At 37.2% G+C, this 22,299-nt stretch overlaps 1 protein-coding gene and 1 pseudogene across 2 annotated transcripts; both read left to right on the top strand.

Moving 5' to 3' along the window:
* The first annotated feature begins 995 nt into the window (after positions 1-995).
* Positions 996-17,151, top strand: LOC149210135 (uncharacterized). Of its 2 annotated transcripts, XM_089396631.1 has the most exons (5): positions 996-1,245; positions 5,081-5,430; positions 16,198-16,325; positions 16,453-16,514; positions 16,605-17,151. In XM_089396631.1, the coding sequence occupies exons 1-2, from the start codon at positions 1,114-1,116 to the stop codon at positions 5,267-5,269; spliced, it is 321 nt and encodes a 106-aa protein (XP_089252757.1). In that variant the 5' UTR covers positions 996-1,113; the 3' UTR covers positions 5,270-5,430; positions 16,198-16,325; positions 16,453-16,514; positions 16,605-17,151. The 2 variants fall into 2 exon arrangements, with proteins under 2 accessions (XP_089252757.1, XP_089252756.1); XM_089396630.1 differs by lacking the exon at positions 16,198-16,325.
* Positions 5,774-8,746, top strand: LOC149210136 (cation/calcium exchanger 4 pseudogene; annotated as a pseudogene).
* Positions 17,152-22,299: the final 5,148 nt, after the last annotated feature.

Raw genomic sequence — 22,299 nt, 5'->3', positions numbered from 1 at the left:
AGAGGCCCATGGTTGGGGCTGGCATAGTCCTAGCATAACAAGACACCAAATTGAGGTATGTGCCCCCCTTGTTGTGGAACAAAAGACCTCATATCTATAGTGTTTTGACAAATTGATTAACATAGATCTACATACTATATGCCCCATCAAATTTGAACCTCTCCTTTCTTTAAAAATATCTTGTATACAATTATTTCATTTACATTATTGATACAACCTAGACTTTAACAATCATAAGACGTTCTCAATTATTCTCATAAAATCAACCTAGTAAACCTAGGTAAATTTGGTAAACCTAGTAAACCTAATTGTTAAAGGATGGTTTCAAACAATTTATAATTTTAACTATGATAGAAAAAATAATGTCACTAATAACACTACTTTTAATTCAGCGGTTGAATTTAGGATTTCAGTGATAATGATATCAGTTGTAAATGGTAACATTTCAAACAAGTTGTAATTTTAAGCTCGAATATAAAAAAAAGTGTCTTTGCAATAACACCAATTTTTTATTCAAGTTGATTTTAAATTTTTTGTTAACATCATTATGGATTGTAAAAAACATTGTTGTAAAATGCTCTCACATTTTAACCCTAAAAAATATATGATATTGAGACTACCATTTTTTGAAATGGAAGTAAAAACCACTAAATACAACCTTTATAAAAGAACCATGAAAGATTTTGGTCAAATTGATAACTATGTTTAAACTAGTCATTTTTTAATTAATAAATACCTACTGTTTTGCATTATGACTAACATAATGGTTGATTGTTTGTAATGTGAATATCCTTGTTGCTTACTTTTTCTAGTGCATTGAGACCCTAAAAAAATATCATTGGAAGTATCTCATAGTAACTTTTTCACATCCCATCCAAAAGAAATCCATTATCATGTTAATTACACTTATAATCTCTGCCTTTGTAATTATTTTTAAGACAAACATTTTTTATACTAAAAATTAATTATACATTAGTTGAAAGATGGTAATGAAACGGGCAAACAATGAAATTATCATTGAAAGTATTCCCCTCAACGCTATTCTCCAGACAATTCTTGATTCCTTTCATTGTTTCAAATGGTTCTCTTTCAAGCATATTTTCAGGGAGCTAAATGCCCAGGCAGATAATCCATCTAAGGAAGCGCTGGAGTAAACTATGTAAAGAAGCACTGGAGCTCTCAGCTGGTACTTTTAGTATATGGGAAATTGTTGATGGCACTTTCATGGAATCAATAGACAGCAGGGTATAGAGTCTTTTGCAGAATCTTGCGTTTGCAATGTTGAAAAAAGAAGTGATTTTCGTTCTTTGTGTCTATCAGTGGACAGCCAGATGGATTTTTGTTTCCGTTTCTGTTGTATTCAGATTTAGGCAGATTTATATGCATAGGTGAATTTACAGGTTTCCATAGTGGAACCAAAAATGGCTATGCTTAGCCATATATAGGTGAAACATGCATATTTATTTTCGACCTATAATGATTTTTTCTGTTTGGAAAAGTAGAACATTTTATGAGTTTTGACCATTTACAGGTAACTAATCTCAACAACATTGTAACTAATGAAAGGTACATGAGGGAAAAGATTAAAATTTAAAAAATTCCAACCTTGCCATAATGGAAATCTTCAATAATTCTAGGCCTCCTTTATTCACCTGCATTGCAATGCAATGCAATGGCATTTAATATAAAATTTCTGTTTGGAAAAGTAGAACATTTTATGAGTTTTGACCATTTACAGGTAACTAATCTCGACAACATTGTAACTAATGAAAGGTACACGAGGGAAAAGATTAAAATTTAAAAAATTCCAACCTTGCCATAATGGAAATCTTCAATAATTCTAGGCCTCCTTTATTCACCTGCATTGCAATGCAATGCAATGGCATTTAATATAAAATTGCTATTATAGAAGCAAAAATTCCATATATTGTCACTCTTAACTTCAATGAAGAAGCACTTGAATGCAATGTTTTAAAACTTTAACTCCGACTACGACTCGACCGAGGGTCGACTCCGACTCCAATTCCGATTCGACAGAGGGTCGACTCCGACTCCGACTCCGACTCAGTATCGACTCGGCCGGCTTGATTTCAATGACTCGGTCGCTGTAAAAAATACATTAAATATTTATTTTTTATAAAAACACATAATTTTAAAGATTTTCATTCATGTTTCCAAACACAGCATTAGAGTATAGATAGAAGACAACATATGATCAAAGTAGGCTCATGAATATATCCATTATATCAAAATGGCACCCAGTGCACTGTCCAATACATACACGATGATGATATAGAGATCAAAACAAAAACACATAACCAAGGAGGCTAGAAATGACCTCTACAACAAAAGTATGTGACCAATACTACTAGCTACTGCAGTTGCCAACATCATCTGGCTCAGTATTACTTGGGAGCAGGAGCGAAAGCAAGGAGCGGGAGCGAAAACGGGAGCGGGAGCGACATTTTCAGAACTCCCAGTTTGGGAGCGAATCCCAGAGGAGTTCGACAACCAATGTCACTAAAATCAAGGTACATAGAAGGATTGGTGCTCTTGATTAAATACGAGTTCCATACCCTAATATATGACAAAATTCAACGGAAACATTGCAATCCCCCAATCCTGAAATCCTGAAAAACTGACAAGTCTACTGGATTTTGAAGGAAATCTAAAATTTTACTTTCTCCATATGAAATCCAATGAGGCCGGAACCACTCTCAAACATCCTTAGTCATTTCATGGTAATGTTAAAAATTTAAGTAAAAGGATGAAGCATATCAATATTAGGGATTAGAGTCAGACAGGGAAACCCATGAGTCAGACAGGGAAGCCTAGGGAGTCCCCCACACTCAGAAAAAAAAAAAAAAAGCGGTTTTTTGGGGTTCACTGGCCGTTGTCTGTAACCCGGCCGGGTTGATATGGACTCGGCTGAACTGGCCGGGTTGATATGGACTCGGCCGAGCTGGCTGGGTTAATACCGAGCCCGCTGAGTTGTGTAACAACTCAGCTGGCTCGGTATTAGCGTGGCCGACCGAACCGGTTCAATGGCCGGGTCAAATTTTTTTTGACCGACTCAGACCAACTCAGCCCGGTATTAACCCAACCGGCCGAACCGGTTCAATGGCCGGGTCAATTTTTTTTTGACCGACTCAGACCAACTCAGCCGAGTCGATTCCGAGCTGGCCAGGTTTAAAAACACTGCTTGAATGCATGGAGCAAAGCTGCCTTCATCTCCTTCATCTATATGTCCTTATTTGTATGTTAAAATTGAGGCATCTTCAAGTTTATCTGCTAGCCTTGTTTAAGCACTTCATAAGAATGGTTAAATGATTCTGAATCTGGTCTGATTCGAGGTCCTGCAGAAATAAATCTATCATATAGCTAGATTTTAACATCCTCACCTTCAAAAATATCCCATGAACAGAAGCAACATCCTCACCCTCAAAAATACTCCATGAACAGAAGCAACATCCTCAAAATTAGCCAAGGCTTAATTTTGTATTCAAAACAATGAAAACCAGAAAACTAAATTCTTCACCTGACTACCAAACTGTACAATGCCTTTTAAATGGTCAATCTTCAGCTGTAAGAAATTGTACTTCACAACATCCACACTAAGCTTCTAAGGTATCATCCTTGAAGGGGCTATGGTTTTCATTGTTTGATACACTTGTGATACCTAGAACATGCAAATGGTACAAAAGCATGAATTGAACACATTAAAAACTACTCCCATCAATGCTATAAGTGGTCAAACTCTAAAGTTGTCCACATGAAATAAGCAAAAAATGATAGAACAAATCTTTCCACTTTTAATATTAAACTTCCCTGATGTCCACTAATGAACTAAAATGCAGTCAACAAGACCATAGTAAAAGACAGAATTGAGAATGCCTAATGCAACTCCAAAATTAATAAGAGATACTACAAAGGTATGAGAGCTACACAGGTTCAGAAAGCCAAAATAAAGAACAGAAAATAAATCCTTGAATGGTGTAGGACCTTTAGTATGAAAGAAGCGGCAATTGATACAATAAATGTTTCCAGTTTTAACATGAACTAGCAGAGGAGGCCAACAATATAATTGCTTCCATTTGTCCTTCCAGCTCGTTTCTGTCAAGCCTTATTTTCTAAAATTTTCTGTCAAGCCTTATTTTCTAAGATTGTTTAACAGGTTTATGTTAAATGAAACAAATCTTACAAACAATTGACCAAACAAGAACTCAAGATCCACTTTCCTCTGTTGCAGTAAGGAACTAGGGAAAAGAAAAGCTTGGGACCAATAATTGATTCTTTATGGTGCCAGAAATTTTCTGATGTTTCTTCAACCCAAAAATATGGAAGGTAATAGGTAGCCTGTATGACCAAATTATAAGTAGTATAATCGTGCAGTATGGATCACGTATATCCACTGGATATTGATGCTTGTAACAAGGTGGAAAGATGAAATATATTTTTCCTTTGGTCATCTTGGATGTTTTTCAGCTATGTTAACTTGAACCACTGCAACAGAATCTTCTCAATCAACCGATTGAAGCCATTCTGAAAAGTTAGATCACCTAACCAGTTATTCATAAGTAATGATTTAGTCTGAATGCCCATGTAATGCACGGGATACCCAAACTCCAACCACTAGCAAGTGTTTATTTTTGTCGTCTTTTGTCTAATTAAAAATGTAGCGTAGCCTAAAAATTATGCTTTTTTTTCTCTAGAAGTTATGGTGCAATACCATGTATTGCACGGGATAACCAACTCCAATCGATAACAAGGGTTTATTTTCGTTTGTATTTTGTGTAATTAAAAATGTACTTGTAATCTACAAATTTTTTTTTTGTCTTAAAAATTATGGAAATTCTAGTCATATTTTTGAAAAATGGTGGCAGGGATTTTTGTAAATCTAAGTAAAAACTGTTAAAATTAATAGTTTTAGGTGTTTTAGACATTTTTGATGGGGTTGAATCCATTTCTATCCTAAAAAAAACATAATTCAAAAAACATGATTCAAATACTACATCTAGAAGATTTTTTGAAATTTTTTTGTTCAGATTCGAGCCACTTTTTTTGAAATTTTTTTGTTCAGATTCGAACCACTTTTGATGTTCAAGGTAATTCCTCCTCCATAGACGACGCCAAGATGTATTGGCATATAAAGAGTGCCCACTGCCTGCACCGCGGCGTGGTTCTTTTTTGGCCTTCTTTATCAGATTCTCTGTTTAGTGTTAAACTTGTCAGAGCCATTTTTGGGCGGACAATAAACTGGGAAAATTGATAATCGTAGCGTCGAGGTCTTTATGAACTTTCCGGCAACAATATTTGATTCAGAATCCACAAAATCAGCGACTGCAAGTTGAATTCGGTACCCTTATGAGCTTTCCGGCAACAATATTTGATCCAGAATCCACAAAATCAGCGACTGCAAGTCGAATTCAGGTACCCTTTTGATTGTTTCTTCTGTTTCAGCTTATACCCATGACCAGAATTTCAACAAATATTTGTTTTTTTTTTCGAACAAAAAAAGCAAGATTATATTATATAAGATATATAAAGAAAAACAGAGCTATTTTTAGCCTAGAGATAGGATTCCAAAAATTATAGCCAGCCTATTGAGCTGCCAAAATTTGCAGACAAAAGTTGAAGGATAAGAGGATACATCACAGATAGAGGAGAAAAGGAGGAGCAGAAGGTTCTCTTCAAAGAGAGAAAACAGTATTCAGTAACTATCAAAGGATTCTGAGTTGCTCCAGCCAAAACTTTAAGCAGAGAGTTGAAATAGACAGAATACCAAAGGAAAATGCATATCTGAAAACTAAAAGATTTGAATTAAGAGCCGGGAAAGGAAAAGTTTTGGATGGAGAAGATTTCCTCGCCAGATTTTACCTTCATGTTCCAGATACCTGGTTCCAATAGGAGACCCTCCTTTGATAAGATGTCTGCTTGCTGGTTCTGTGATCTGAAAATGTGCTGGATGGAGCACCCTTCCATCTTCCTCCAAAGGAACCTGATTCTGTCCATCCAGCCTGTTAGGACAGGGTTGCTGATATGGCTCTTTCCTGCTACAAAATCAACCATGACTTTTGAATCTCCAAAAAATGACACACACTGAATGTTAAAAAAAAGACAAAAGGATAAAAAGCCCGCGAGAGCCATCGCCTCAGCTTTACTATTTTGCCCTTTCCCCATTCCAAACAATGAAAAATTAATCTTTTCATTCATAATGATGTGAATGCCGCAACCACAAAAGCCATTTTGTGCAGCACCGTCCTAGTATGCTCTGGGAGGCATTGAGTGATTTTGTGCTTGCTCCTTATGATTAAGCCTTTTTTGCTTTTGTGGTTTTTCTGGGAGGCATTGAGTGATTTTGTGCTTGCTCCTTATGATTAAACCTCTTTTTTTTTTTTTTTTGGCTTTTCTGGTAAGGAATGATAAAGAGCAATGATACTTTGAAGAGTTTCCATAAATATTTGTTATCCTTTTACAGAATTGTTGTTACGGGTTGGGAGCATAGAAATTCCCAAATATTTTCCCTTCGAAGGTTGAATTCCTCAACACGCCTGTGGAGAATATGGAAAATCGATGACCCAAATTGTATTAGTCGAGCTGGGGAAATATAATTTGGTTTTTTGAGTGAAAATTATGGCAAAACCAGGTTTGGGCAAACTGTGAAAACACTTTCGCATACTGTATAATCTAGGGTTTGCTGTTCTGCTATTTATTTTTCTTTCTGACCGCAAAAACCTTGTGAAATCCCCTCTTTTCCTCGTTGGGGATTCTTCAAAAGCCTCTTTTAGATGGAGCTCGGAGAGATTTGAATCCAACAGTGGCCCAAAAGCATCACACAAATGGATATTCAATAGAGATAATTCAGTTTCGGATATAGACCGCAACAGGTCGAGAATTCTTATTCAAAACCCATCATAACCAAGCCTTAATTTTTCAGGAATTTTGGCTAAAAGCCCAGCAGATAAACAACAACACCCTGTAATAGAAAACTCGTCAGAAACAGGCCTTGTGGTGCCGAGTGGTTTGGAAACTGTGCAGAATGTTCAGTCTGATTCTCTATGTGCAGGACTGAAAGAAAACACAGGATATGGAAGCCCACAAGCAGTGCACATCCGTGGGAATTTTCTAGTACATATCATCTTTCTACTGCACATGTGATAAATGGTCCATCTTTGGCTATGTCATCTTAGCTCTCTGGCTCGTCGCGTTATTCTATATGTTGGGTAACACTGCGGCGTATTACTTTTGTTGTTCTGTAGAGAAATTGTCCAGGCTTTTGAAGCTACCACCAACAGTGGTCAGAGTGACTCTTCTTCCTCTTAGAAATGGAACACCTGATCTATTTGCAAGTATTACTGCTTTTAGGGGGGCTGATGTTGGTGAGGTGGGACTCAATAGTGTTTTAGGAGGAGCATTTTTTATTACCTGTGTAGTGGCTGGATTGATTGCTCTATTCATTGCTGGTTTGTGTGCACAGATTAATCGCCGAAGCTTTATACGAGATGTTCGTTTCTTCCTATTGACCCTTGCTTCACTTTCTCTGATTCTGTTCATTGGAAAGATTAATTTGTGGGGAGCAATGGCTTTTATTTCAATATACATCCTATATGCATTCACTCTCGCAGCAAATGAGTTTACGAGGAAACAAACTCGGAACTTAAAGTGGGATTCAATGACACCCATGTAGTCTTTCCTTGAAAGTAGTATTCCTCTCGGTTGTGAAGATGAAGATGATTCCATGTATTGGATTTAGAGTCAACTACAGGGTTGGCTGCTGGTCATGGGTTCTTGGAGACTTCATTGCCTCAGTGGATGTGGGCGTCAAATGTAGCTATTTTCTCAAACCAGGGACTGTCAAAGACAGTAGAAGAGACTAGGCCCCTGTGGGGATGGCGTGAGGACAGTGAAAATTATCAAACGAGGTGTTCTTTATTTGGCTTTCTACAGTGTTTTGTTGAATGGTCATTGACGATACTAAGACAACCGACCCTCCCCATAGTGGAAGATGACTGATGGTTAAAAAGGTTGCAGTTGTGTCTGTAACATTGTCACCAATTCTTTTGGCTCTGCTCTGGAATATTCAAGAAGTCAAGCCCTTGGGTATTGGCAAGGTAGCATATGTTGTTGGAGGAATTTTGGGTGTTATATTTGGAACCATTTGATATTTTATAACCAAGACAACACCCTCCACGGACATTCTTGTTTCCTTGGGTTGTTGGAGGTTTCCTAATGAGTATAGTGTGGTTTTACATCATTGCAAATGAGTTGGTGGCTCTGTTGGTTTCCTTTGGTGTAATTTTTGAGATAAATCCATCAATCTTGGGCTTGACAGTGCTGGCCTGGGGGAATTCAATGGGTGATTGGATGAAAAATGTTGCTTTAGCATTGAATGAAGGAGATGGGGTTCAGATTGCAATGTCAGGATGTTATGCAGGACCTATGTTTAATACACTTGTTGGACTGAGAGTGCCTTTGTTGCTGGGATCCTGGTCCAAGCGACCTGCTGCTTATATTGTTCCAAAAGATACTAGTTTGTTTTACACCCTCGGATTTCTTGTCACGGGGCTTCTGTGGGCACTGGTGGTTTTTCCCATGAATGATATGTGCCCAGGGAAGTTGTTGGGAATTGGCCTTTTAACTTTATATTCATCATTCCTTCTTCTGAGATTGAGCAGTGCTTTTGGGCTTCTCTCGATTTCAGGTTTGTATTAACCTTAGACATGTCCAATCATCAGATTGATAATTTCACTTCAAGAAAGCATGCCCTAATCATTTTCTCTGTTTCTCAGGTGGTTTGGTGTGCTTACGACTACGAGTACTCTCAACCTGGACGCTAATGGCCGGAAGATTGGTCGATATCAATATTTTTCTCTTCACCACTCAAAATGTCCATATTGGAAATTCCAGTTCTCAGATTTCTCTCACCCAACATGATGTTTCTCTGTCAAATCTGGGGTTTTACTCTTCATTATCAGCCTCGTCGTGGAAATTTTCTCATGGGTGTGATTTGGACGCAAGGTGATTTGGTTTTACCAGAGAGTTTTCTCTTATGTTTTTGGAGAGGATTCAACAATCGACTTCAATCGGGTCTTGATGACCGTTATACTACTACCAGGTACCAAGAAACAACCCCAGAGAGTCCTCGGCCTCACTTACCTTGAGTATCTTTTTGTTTGATGCAGTTCCCAGTGGGACGTATCTATTGTAGGAATTTACAGGGTAAGTTCCTCAGATAGAACACCGCTCACAACCAGATCGCAGATCAATACACCAATATTTTTGACGTGGTTAAAACCCTCAAAGAGGGAAACAGTCCACGGCCTGAGCCAACGCGGCCACTTCAGGCAATTTATTAATAAAAGAATGAAAATTTACATATGTTTCTCTCATGCACGGATTACCCTATAAATGACCCTCCATGCGCTTTAAATAGAATTCATGGACCAATCGGGTGTCAAGCCACGGATCAAGTGTCGGTAATACCGAGGAGAGAATGAACCGTCGGATCACTACATATCGTGACCGTCGGATTGTAAGTTACAAAATGTACAAGGTAAAGAAACACACTTTACCTAACTCTATACCTAACTCTATACTAGACCAAGTTGTACTTAACTATTTCCTATGTGTCGGAATATCCTAACATCCCCCCTTAAGAACAACTTGCGATAGGATTGAAGGATTTACAAATATGACACAATAGGAGAAGGAAGGAGGCACTAGAGCCTATCCCCCCTTAGTGACAACTTCCTGAACTCCAACCATAAATCGAAGTTTAGTGAACTTCGCCTCTGTGAGAGCCTTTGTGAAGATGTCTGCAACTTGATCATCTGCTGAACAATATTGCACTTCAAGAACATGGTCGTGAATGAGCTTTCTGATGAAGTGCATGTGCAGTTCAATGTGTTTGCTGCACTGATGTTGGACTGGATCTTTGCATAGTTGAATGGCACTTTGATTATCACACCAAAGTGTAGTCGGATGCTGCTGCTGAAAGCCAAACTCTGACAGGATCTGACGAAGCCACAAGGCTTCCTTACTAGCTTCTATGGCACCACGATACTCTGCTTCTGCTGATGAAAGAGAAATGGCAGCTTGTTTCTTACAAGCCTATGTAATAGGTCCTGAACCAAGAGTGAACACATAACCGGTAGTAGACTTCCGATCATCAGGGTCACCAGCCCAATCAGAATCAGTGAAACCAACCAATAGAGGAGCTGCTTCGGCACTGTAATGAATCCCAAACTGAACTGTACCTCAAACATAACGAAGTATTCTTTTAGCTGCTTTCCAATGACTTTCACGTGGGTTTTGCATAAACCGAGCAACAAGGCCAACAACAAAGGAAAGGTCAGGACGAGTATGGGTTAGATACAAAAGTTTTCCTATAAGTTGACGGTATAAGGTAGCATCAACTTCAGGAGACGTACAAGTGACTAAAAGTTTGACTTCAAACTGAAAGGGAGAAGGGGCTGGCTTACAGTCTTCCATGTGAAAGTGGCGTAGAATATCACAGGCATACTTGGACTGAGAAAGGGAAATACCTTCCTTGGATTGCAAGACTTGAAGACCGAGAAAATAATGTAAGTGTCCTAAGTCTGTCATTTCAAACTTCCTTTTAAGGCTAGACTTCACCTGGTTTATAAGGTTGGGATCACTACGGGTAAGGATAAGATCATCAACATAAAGAACAAGAATGATAAGAGACTTGCCCACTTGCTTGGTGTAGACAGTATTGTCAGAATGACACCTAGAAAAGCCAGATTCTAAAATAAAGCTATCTATTTTGGCATACCAAGCTCGAGGAGCTTGCTTGAGACCATAAAGGGATTTCTTAAGCCGACATACAAGGCTGGAGTCTGTTTTTATGAAGCCAATGGGTTGTTCCATGTAGATTTCTTCATGCAAGTCCCCATGCAAGAAGGCATATTTAACATCCATCTGATGGACTTCCCATTTGAACGAGGCAGTAAGGGAAAGAACAAGGCGGATAGAGTTCATTTTGGCAACAGGGGAGAAGGTTTCAGTGTAGTCAATGCCTTCAACCTGTGAAAAACCTTTAGCAACAAGATGAGCTTTATGTTTATCAACTTTCCCATCTGGTCCATACTTGGTTCTGTAAACCCATTTGCATCTAACAAGTTTTCGTCCCTTTGGTAGAGGAACAAGATCCCATGTATCATTTGCCAATAATGAATGATATTCTTCATTCATAGTTGCTTCCCAATCTGGATGGCCTGAAGCTTCTGCAAAGGTGTCAGGATCATAATTTACTAGAGCTTGAGCCAGTAAAGAAGAGGCTCTCTCGAACTGAGAACGTGTACGACGCTGATCTGTAGGATCACCGGCAAGATCACCTGCTGCATCTCGAGTAGCACGAATCCATTTTGGAAGCTGAGGAGCTGAAGGAGGATCCTGAGATGGTGGGGGAGGATTGTCATCCTCACTTTCATCATCTGAAGAAGAAATGTTTTCAAAAGTAGAAGAGATAGGGAGAGGTGGCACATCCGCCGGACTAGGCTCACAGGCCGATATATTTTCATCAAATTTTACATCTCTTCTAATGATAACATTTTTGGACTTAAATGGAATAAGTCTATAGCCTTTGACATCTTCAGAATATCCAACAAAAGTACATTTTTCACTCTTAGGTTCTAAAGCTTTATGCTTTTCATCTGGAATATGGGCCCACGCTTCACTTCCAAAAACATGAAAGTGACTTACATCTGGTTTGATTGAGCTCCATGCTTCTTCTGGAGTGATATTTTTTAAAGCCTTAGTAGGAGTGCGATTTATTATGTAATTTGCACAGTTAATTGCTTCTGCCCAAAAACTAAGACCAAGTCCTTTAGATTGTAGCATACAATTAGCCATTTCCTTTAAGGTGCAATTCTTCCTTTCAGCGACACCATTTTGTTGTGGAGTATATGGAATAGTATGTTGCATTTGAATTCCATTTTCAGTGCAAAAGTTGATGAATGTGTTTTTAACATATTCTCCGCCATTATCAGATCTTAGCTTAAGAATTTGATGTCCAGATTGTTTTTCAACAAAGGCTTTGAAGGCCAAAAATGTGTTAAATACTTCACTCTTGAGTTTTAAGAAGTATACCCAAGTGCGTCTGGAGAAATCATCAATGAAAGTTAAGAAATACTTGTAGCCAGAGAATGAAACAACAGGAAGTGGACCACATAAATCACTATGCACAAGCTGTAAAGGGGCTGAGGCGTGCCAAAAGGCACGTTTTTCAAAACTGTCCCGATGATGTTTTCCGAGTACACATCTGGAACAAACACCATCTCTGCAAGATACCATAGGAAGACCTGTCACCATATTTTCTTTACATAGATGCTGAAGGGAGCGATAGTTTAAGTGACCAAATCGCTCATGCCAAAGTTTGCTCACTTCATCGTTATGAGCAACAAATACTGAGGGAAGATTTGATGACCCAAAGTTGTGAAACTTATACAACCTTGTAGAATCATCAGCAATGCCAGTAGCCAAAATCTGTTTAGGATCTCTTAAGTCCTTGATTACAACATCATGAGGTGAAAATTCAACGATTTTACCTTCACCTGAATGAGTTATCTGATATACAGATAGAAGGTTGCAGGATAAGGTTGGAACACATAATACATCATTAAACTGACCATTGTCTAGATGAACAGTTTCAGTCCCGACAACACTAAGAGATCTATCATCACCAACATATATACTTTTGGTGTTACAATCATTTAAAGAAGAAAACATGGCTTTGTTTTTGGCCATGTGATAAGAAGCTCCAGAATCAATGAGCCACTCATGAGAATGAGAAGAAGAAGATACATTTAATGCATAGCCAGACCGAGATGCTTGACAACCACATGCAGAAAGTGCCATTCCTGAAGATGAAATTGAAGATGAAGATTGCCCCAAATGGATGTTATGCTTCTTCATTGCTGCTTCCAAGGTTTTCATTTTCTTAAAGCATTTTGATTCTAAGTGGTCATCCCGATTACAAAAATTGCAATGTCTATCAGTCTTCTTCCCTTTGTTTTTGTTTGTCTTATCATTTTGTTGAAATGACTTTTCATTTTGGGGCTGAAATTGCCTAGGACCCTTGTTTGATTTAGGACCATTTTTTTTAGGATATGACTTCTTAGGATTCTTTGAATTTGGTTGCTGCTGGGCGGCTAATGCTTTCTTGGAAGAGTTTCCAAGATTAAGAAGACCAAGGTGTAAGAGTTTTTCTTATTCTCTTATTAAAGAATCACAAAAAGAGTCAAAGGAAGGGGACTTGTAGTCTGTTCCTTGAGAAATGAAGGCTTCTCTTGTAGAATGGAAGGTGGAAACAAACACAGAGTAGGCTGGTCCCAACTTAGTAAAAATGGAATAGATAAGGTTACTATCTTCTTTCTTAACTTTAACACCTTCCAAGAGATATCTAAGGGTCTTGAACTTGGACAAGAAATCTTCAATGCAAGAAAAATTATTAGGGTCCAATGTAAGCAACTCATTTTCAAGTTGATGGGCTCTAAGTTCATTTTTAATCCCAAAAACTTTATTGATTTGTTTCATTGCTTCATCAGGAGTATCAAGTTCTGCAATATGGAATCTAAGATCTGGAGAAATAGACATCCCTATCAATCCACGTGGTTGATCTTGCCTATTTTTCCATTTAGCAGCCTTATCTTCATCCTTCGGTTTCTTTTCTTGGCCTGAGGCTATTCTGTAGAGACTTTTACTTCTACGTAAATCCTCAATGTAGGACAACCATTGGAAGTAGTTGGCGCTGTCAAGGGTAACTTGGTATTGACTTTCCATTTCAACGGAAACTGAAGCTAAAGATGCTAAAACTAAGTATTCCAATGGATAGATCTCGAAAAATTAGGCTGGTTTAAAAAAAACGGCTCTGAAAACGGCTTCTGGATGAAGAAGTTATGGCTTTTTGAAAAAAAGTTGATGAAGTTGCCGACGAAGTGCGGGAATGTGCGGAAATGAAAAAGTCCGCCCCCACAAAATGGAGACTTGAACCCAAGACCTATACTCTCTTAAAATAGCTTTGAACCAATTGAGCTATACAAAAAATTTGAGAGAGAGAGGGGGGGGGGAGGGGCGGTGCTTTGGGTTGCGTGCTTGCTTTGAGAAAGCTCTTTTTTCCTACAAAACAAAAAACACAAAACCCAATACAGACATGCAAAGAAAACGAACCTTACGGCTCGAAGTTAGCTTTAGCCGAAAAACTAAATATTTTCAAAAATGAACCTTGCCGCTCAAAGTTAGCTTTAGCCGAAAACTAATATTTTTCTCAATGTTTCTGATTTTTCGAGATCACACTAAGGCGCAGGGAAAAGAGCATACGCATGAGAAAAATCCTTCCTTTCTGTTTTTGATTTTCTCATATCGCACAGAGTCGCAGGGCAAAGAGCATCACAGAAATTAAAGGTATAGATCCGGCAATAAAAAAAGCTAAATAAATCGAAACTGAAATAAACAGAGAGAAAATAACTGTAAACTGCAAATAAACACTGTATACCTCCAGATCTCAAAAATGACGCAGCTAGGGCTATCGGAAACCTTTTCGCCTGAAACGAAAGGGGTTCCTCACTGGAACAGATGCTCCACACACAACAGAGCAGTCTTCTCGGCTCGAAAGCAGTCAGAAACAGTGGATCTAGGAAACGGCAGTCGGATGTAGTTCTACCGGCTTTAGATTTGGATCACCAACGGACGCGGCCCTCAAATAGCTCTGATACCATGTAGGAATTTACAGGGTAAGTTCCTCAGACAGAACACCAAAGGACACCGCTCACAACCAGATCGCAGATCAATACACCAGTTTTTTTGACGTGGTTAAAACCCTCAAAGAGGGAAACAGTCCACGGCCTGAGCCAACGCGGCCACTTCAGTGAATTTATTAATAAAAGAATGAAAATTTACATATGTTTCTCTCATGCATGGATTACCCTATAAATGACCCTCGATGCGCTTTAAATAGAATTCATGGACCAATCGGGTGTCAAGCCACAGATCAAGTGTCAGTAATACCGAGGAGAGAATGAACCGTCGGATCACTACATATCGTGACCGTCGGATTGTAAGTTACAAAATGTACAAGGTAAAGAAACACACTTTACCTAACTCTATACTAGACTAAGTTGTACTTAACTATTTCCTATGTGTCAGAATATCCTAACATCCCCCTTAAGAACAATTTGGGATAGGATTGAAGGATTTACAAATATGACACAATAGGAGAAGGAAGGAGGCACTAGAGTCTATTCTATCGCCTCTGAAATCTCATATATCTTGAAATGTCAGAGTGGGAGCAACTGTTGTTGTATATTCTACAGTTATTTTGGAGTATTTGACTGCAAAGCTTTTGGAGTTGGCAGGAAATGCAAGCAAAGATCTGAAGGTCAACCGTATCACTCCTAGACATTTGTAGCTTGCGATTCAAGGGGATGAAAAACTTGATACTCTGACCGGTTTTCTGCAACTTCCATGGTGTTATTGTGGCCTCCTCAAGATAGTAATTTGAGTAACACATACCCCTACCGTTACTGCGCTGATCGTAAGCTAGAACCTGGTATATTCGAAGGAATTGAAACAAGTCTTGTCCTCACCTTCTATATTCGAAGGAATTGAACAAGTCTTGTCGTCACCTTCTATCACCTACATATTTCAAATCTTAGATTCAAATTCTTATACTTATAAAAGGTAGAGTTTTGTCCTCACCTTCTATCACAGACATATTTCAAATCTTAGCTTCAAATTCTTATGCTTATAAAAGGTAGAGTTTTTAGACAGTCCAAAACAAACAACCATCATCTGTCCAAAATAAGAGCCATTTACAGCGCTGAGAATGTTCAAGTAACAGAGTTTTAAATCATTTCACCTAAACTTTACATATAACACAAGCAAAAATAGGCCTTATAACATGGCTCAACTAAGCTCAGATATAAAATAGCTTCCTTTTTTCAGATTCACAGAAGCGACTTCAAATATTATTTTCTTCTGTTGTTAAGTACTTTATGGCGTTCTTTTTACTGTTGATCTGCCTCTGTTTATAAATGAGCTATGTATGGTCCCCAGTCTATTAAAAACAGAGCTTTAAATCATATCAGCTAAACATGCTTAAATACAAGAAAAAAACTAAAATAGGCATCGCAACATGGTTCAACTATAGTTCACATACAAAAAGTATGTCATTTTCAGATTCGCTGAAGCTGCTCTGGTCTAATTAACTAAAGTTATTGGGATAAAGACCATCTCTGGATTCCTGAAGGCAATCTGGTTTAGTACTCTAAATATATGAATATATTCAATATTGAATCTTGTGCGTGGTAAGTTATGTCCACCACTCTGCATTAAAATTTTGATGTTTGATGTGTGATCCCATTTTATGATATTCTAAAAGGCAGGTAAAGGATGAACAGGGTTGATAGTAATGTGCATATCTTGTATACACAGGTACCCCTGTTGAGGAGGCATTACAGTTGTATGGAGACCACGAAAGCCATGTCAATAAAGAGGTATCCTGCATGCACCATTGCTGAGAGTATCATGACCGACTTTACATTATGAGATTTTATGACTTAAACTACCTTTTTCTTTTGTATTAGATAACTATTGGAATCCAGCGGCGCTGTGTTGGGTAATGAAGTAAGACACTCGTATCTTGCGGTGAGAGTACGACTCTTGCCAAGGTCCATCTAATTCCAATAAAATGTCGAGAACTGCAGAGGATACACTTGTATTATACTCTTTATTTTAAACCTGTGAAGTTTGTCATCCAAGAAATTAGAGAGGTTTCTTTTTTCTCTCTTTAGTATTTGATTCATACTTTCATCTGAAAAGGGATATCCACCTAGAGAAGCTTTAATAGATGGTATACAAATTTTCTAGGTATCAAGTATACAACATTCCAATAGATAATATTTATATTGGATATTCAAACTTATGTAAAACAGGTATTGCATCTAAAATTTGTTTTTTACAAGGCAGGTAAAACCATCTAGCTAGTCTTGTAGTGGCTTCCACAATTTCCAAACAATTTCGTTTCCAATTTGAGTTTAAAAGGTCTATTCTATCAACAAGCTACCAAGGCCCAGTGTACTTTTTTGTTAGTAATTTCCACTGCAATATTGGAAATTGTTTCAGATTTTAACATATTCTGTTTGTAAATCAACTCTTACAAGATTTTATTTGGATATCACGTGAGCTATAATATCAGTTTAACCAAATAATTTGAAAGAAACATTGCTCTTCTGCATTGAGGTCGAATCATCTATCATGAGATTTCTTTGGACATCACCAGCCATAGTAACAATTTAACCAAAAAATTTGAAAGAAATATTGTTTTTCCATAAATTTGTAGGTGGGAGCCCTACGGTAATACATGTTGCCCAATCCCTATTATAGCATTTGAAATAACATTTTATCACCAAAATAGGTTTCTATTTATCTTTTTATAATTATAGTGATATTTAATCTCAATTCTTCTTTTGCCCTCGTTCTTTTTGTTTTTTTGTTTTTCCTTTCAAATGGAATTTCAGTTTTTCTAATATTTTGTATATTTATGTTGCGGTATATTTACATTTTTTCATTATGGGAATTTTGAGGTCTAAAATGGGCCTCTTAAGGAGATGATAAAATAATAGTGGAAATAATAAAATATGATTAGATTACATTATCAAATTTTAAAGGGAAAAAATAAAAACTAATTTTTCAAATCGTATTTTCAACTTATCTCCCAATGGGTTCATTCATATTTCAAGTGGAAACATTCGTTGGATGCAGAATTTGATTCCTTGTCCAAGGAGTACCCATGTTGCATACTTTCGATGGACCTTACTACACGAAAAACGAGAAATACATGAAAAACGTGATTGCAATCACGTTTTTTTCATATATTTCTCATTTTTCGTGTAGCAGGTTCATCATGAAGAATTAAATTTTGCATCCAACGAGTACTCCCACTCGAAATTTGAGTAAAACCTTAAGGAGATCAGTTGTAAACATGAGTTGAAAAAATAGTTTTATTATTTTATTATTTTTTAATCTTTTTATTTTTTTACTACAAAAATGGTGAATCATCCCTGATGGTTGACATCATCATCTTGATTCTTATTGGTTCTTATAAAGTTTATTTTGGTTGTACATTTTTCTTAGGAGGCCCATTTTAGACTTCAAAATTCCACGTATACATATCCTGAAAAGAACAAACACTTTTAAATCTTAGACATCAAATTCTAATTGTTGGCCGAGGAAGTGAAGATATTCAATGCTCTTTTAAAGTGATTTGTTATCTTTTAAAAGTTTAGATTGTTCAAACCGAAGGCTAGCAATAGCAGAAATACTCGAACCTTAACGATTTTCAATTTCAGGGTTTTGTTTACTCAATTTGAGAAAAGCTAAAGTATTTGTAACACATCCTACCACCTGATTAATAGACAAGGGCCAGAGACACTGTGAATATCGATTAATATGCCTTACTATTTTTGAAAAGTTGATATTTTGCATGTATTATATGTATTCATAAGAGTTGTCATAAAGAAGGCTCACGAATTGTCATCACTGGGCCTAAGGAAAACAAAACCCTAGAACAAAACAAGAATAGGACCATCTATTAGTGATGTTTGCGTGAAATTGTTTTGAGTGTATACAATGCCAAAAATGCTCAAGTTTCGTCCATTTATGCTTTTTGGGAGTCTGGCCTAGCTGTAAGTTTCCAACTGATTCACTGGATATTTTTTCATGCTGCAGAAACCAGGGCAACTTTATCAACCAACAGTAGACTTGGCTCGTAGATTACTTTCTTTTGTAGATTTTGATGACATGAGGGACATGATACTCCCAGCTTATTATGAAAATACCGATTTCAACACTATGGGTGTAGTCCCTTACACTGAAAATAGGTCCTCATTCTCTACTTTTACTAGCCATTGCAATCCTTCTGATTATATCCCTACAATGATAGTGGATTGGTCATTTATTGATCCCAAATGGTATGTGAATATCATGGGAATTATCTTGGCCTTCAATGCATTAAATGCCACATGATCAATGCTTTAATGGGTAGACTAGAATGAGTGAATTACACTCAATAAGATATTTGCATCAAATCCAGACTGAATATTATCAAAATGTTCTAGTGTTTTATATAAGAAATTATGGGCCTTCAAACATGGAGAAAGCTTCAATGGAAGATGTTAAATCTTGGCTTCTTGAATTTCTTAGGAAAGAGTGTGGAAGAAAAGGGTACCTTATCTCTGTTATTTATTAAGAATTCAACAAGGTTGCTGGTAAAGTTTTAAATCTCAATTATTTGGGGTTTCCTAAACTAGCAAAACTTCTTGAAGAATTTAGGGATGTGATGTTGGTAAAGAGGGTGTCACCCAATGAGGTTTTATATTCCCTATAGAAACAAAACATTAGAATGAAACTATAAAATCTTTTTGAATCTTCTATTCATTCGACGTTCCTTTGCACCTCTCGGTGCATTTGCTAGTTACTTGTGATTTGAAGTTGATCGTTTTGAAAGTTATGTCATGAACAACTTTTAAAACAAATATGTGATGTTGGTAAAGAGGGTGTCACCCAGTGATGTTTTATATTCCTTGTAGAAACATAACATTAGAATGAAACTATAAAATCTTTTTGAATCTTCTACTCCTTCGGTGTTCCTTTGCACCTCTCGGTGCTATTGCTATTTACTTGTGATTTGGAGTTGATCGTTTTGAAAGTTATGTCATGAACAACTTTTAAAACAAATAAAATAGTTCCTTGCTCGATGTCTCTATGTCGCCAAGGGGGGTTTTTAACGCTAAAGTCACATGTTAAGAATAATTTTTGAAACAAAAAACACAAACGAAACGTTGGGTGGCATGTATGAATTGGTGGCAAGTGGTATTCAATGAAATCAAATCAAAGAAAAAGGCTAGTCTTTTCAAGTAAAATCGAAAGAAAAATAATATTTTTTTTTCAAAGTGAATGGAAGATGAAACACACGAAACACGTGATGTGGGGCCATGTTGTTGGCTAAACTAACTACCAAGTAGTGAAGGTATCGACGACAAAAATGCCACACACTTTGGGCTTCGTTACCCACTAAAATAATGAAATTTAATTAAATTTTTTTTTAGGCCCCCCTCATTTATGTAAAGGATCGACAATTGCATCAATTTCAATACTATTGGGCAGAGCAGTAACATAACATTACTAGTGTCAAAGCTCCCCCAGAATATGCAAAGGACCTCATTCTCCCACACATGCTCCATCCTCCGCACAGTGAAAGTTTCATACAAGAAAACATAACAATGCTAGTGTTAGAGCATCCTCACAATATGCAAATGACCCTCATTTTCCTGCACACTCTTCCGCACAGTGAAAACTCTGCACAAGGAAACGTAATAATATTAATTGGAAATTTGTTCAGGTCTTGGTCGCCCTTCCCCTCCCCTCCTTTGCCTATGCAAAGAACCTACAACCATGAAACATAGTAATATTAATTGGAGATTGTTCAGGCCCCTTTCCTCCCCGGGGCCGTACATAGGACGTGCAACTACATCAATTCTAACATCATTGGGCAAATTACTAACATCATAGTGTTAGTATTAGAACACTCATCAACGGATTAACCACTAAAAAAATTAATTTTATTTTTATTTTAAATTAAATTGTCAAATACAAAAAATAAAACACCCTCCACTAAAAAATTGTGTCCTCAAAATTAGAAAACTATTTTTTGAATTTATGCATATATATATATATATATATATATATATAAACAAATAAAAACAAATACTATAATTTATATATATATATATATATATATATATATATATATATATAAACAAATGCTATAATTCTAACAAAAACAGAGAATAATAAAATAGATCATTGTACGATGCTTCTATGTTTGGTGTTAGGGTGAGTTTTTAAATCATTTTTGAAAAAGAAAACACAAAAAGAAACGAAATTGTAACTAGTAAGGTGGGTGGCATGTAAGAATCGGTGGCAATGCTTTATTCAATGAAAAACCAAAATCAAATTTTTGTTAAAAGCGTAGTTTAATTAGTCAAAATAATTGCGTGGAAAGTTATGGAAATTTTGGCCATATTTAGAGAAAATCTGGCAAGGATTTTTGTAAATCTAAGTTATAGTTGTTAAACTTGAAAATTTTAGGTGTCTTAGATGTTTTTGATGGTGCTGAAACCATTTCCACTATAAAAACACGATTCAAACCCTGTTTCTACAAGATTTTTTGAAATTTTTTCGCCCGGATTCCAGCCAATTTTAGCTGTGGTGCTGAATCTATTTCCACCATTAAGAACACGATTCAAACATTGCCTTTTTTTTTTTTTTTTCGCCCAAATTCCTACCAATTTTAACTGTCCCAGCAATTCCCCCACCTCTGTACACTGACTAGACAACTCCTTTTTAAAAGCGAAATGGATTCTCCGTCTCGGTAGACAACTAGACGACTCCTTTTTAAAAGCGAAATGGATTTATGAAACAGACAAACCCCTGATGTGGGGCCGTGTCGTTCGCTAAACTGGCTAAACCAACTTCCTAGCGAAGCCGAAAGAAAATGAGCGATATTTTTTTTTAAAGCAAAATGGACCCAGACAAACACGTGATGTGGGGCCCTGTCGTTGGCTAAAAAAATGCCACACGCTTTGGGCTCCATTACCCACCAAAACTATGGACTGTTTTTAATTAAATTTTATCTAATAATTAAATAAACAATAATAGAGAAATGGCTAGATGTTTTGGTCATTAGATAAGTAATTGTGTCCATGATTTTGATAGTGCATTGCAGTTTTGTTTGCTTGTTCGGCAAGTATTGAGAGGTATTGAATTGCAGTTTTGTTTACTGGTTTGGCAAGTATTGAGAGATAGAGATAGAGCCACACAGTGTGCCAACGGCCTCAGAAGCAACTGGTGTATTGAGGTGATTGATTGCGCATTCCCCATCTTTTCTGTTCTGCATCCCATGGCATCTTCCTGCAAATCGGCATCCATCTCCGCCTCCACCTCCACGGCCAATGGCAACGTCTGCTACCCGTACGATGTCTTCCTCAATCACAGAGGCTCTGATGGTAAGAAAACGTTTGCCAGCCATCTTTACGATCGCCTCACAGATCATCGATTGCGAGTCTTCCTGGACAGGGAAGAAATGGAGAAGGGAGAAGAATTAACACCTCAGATAAACGGTGCTATTAGAGCTTCCTCGGTTAGTATAGCTATTTTTTCTCCCAAATATTGCGAATCAAGCTGGTGCCTGAACGAGCTGCTGCTCATGCTGGAGTGCAA

This window comes from Pinus tabuliformis, chromosome 1_2 (genome assembly GCF_031772625.1).
Source record: "Pinus tabuliformis cultivar Carrire ecotype Pingquan chromosome 1_2, CPIR1, whole genome shotgun sequence".
Classification (NCBI taxonomy): domain Eukaryota; kingdom Viridiplantae; phylum Streptophyta; class Pinopsida; order Pinales; family Pinaceae; genus Pinus; species Pinus tabuliformis.
The sequence above is the reverse complement of the archived record's forward strand: the minus strand, read 5'-3'. Positions and strand labels throughout refer to the sequence as shown.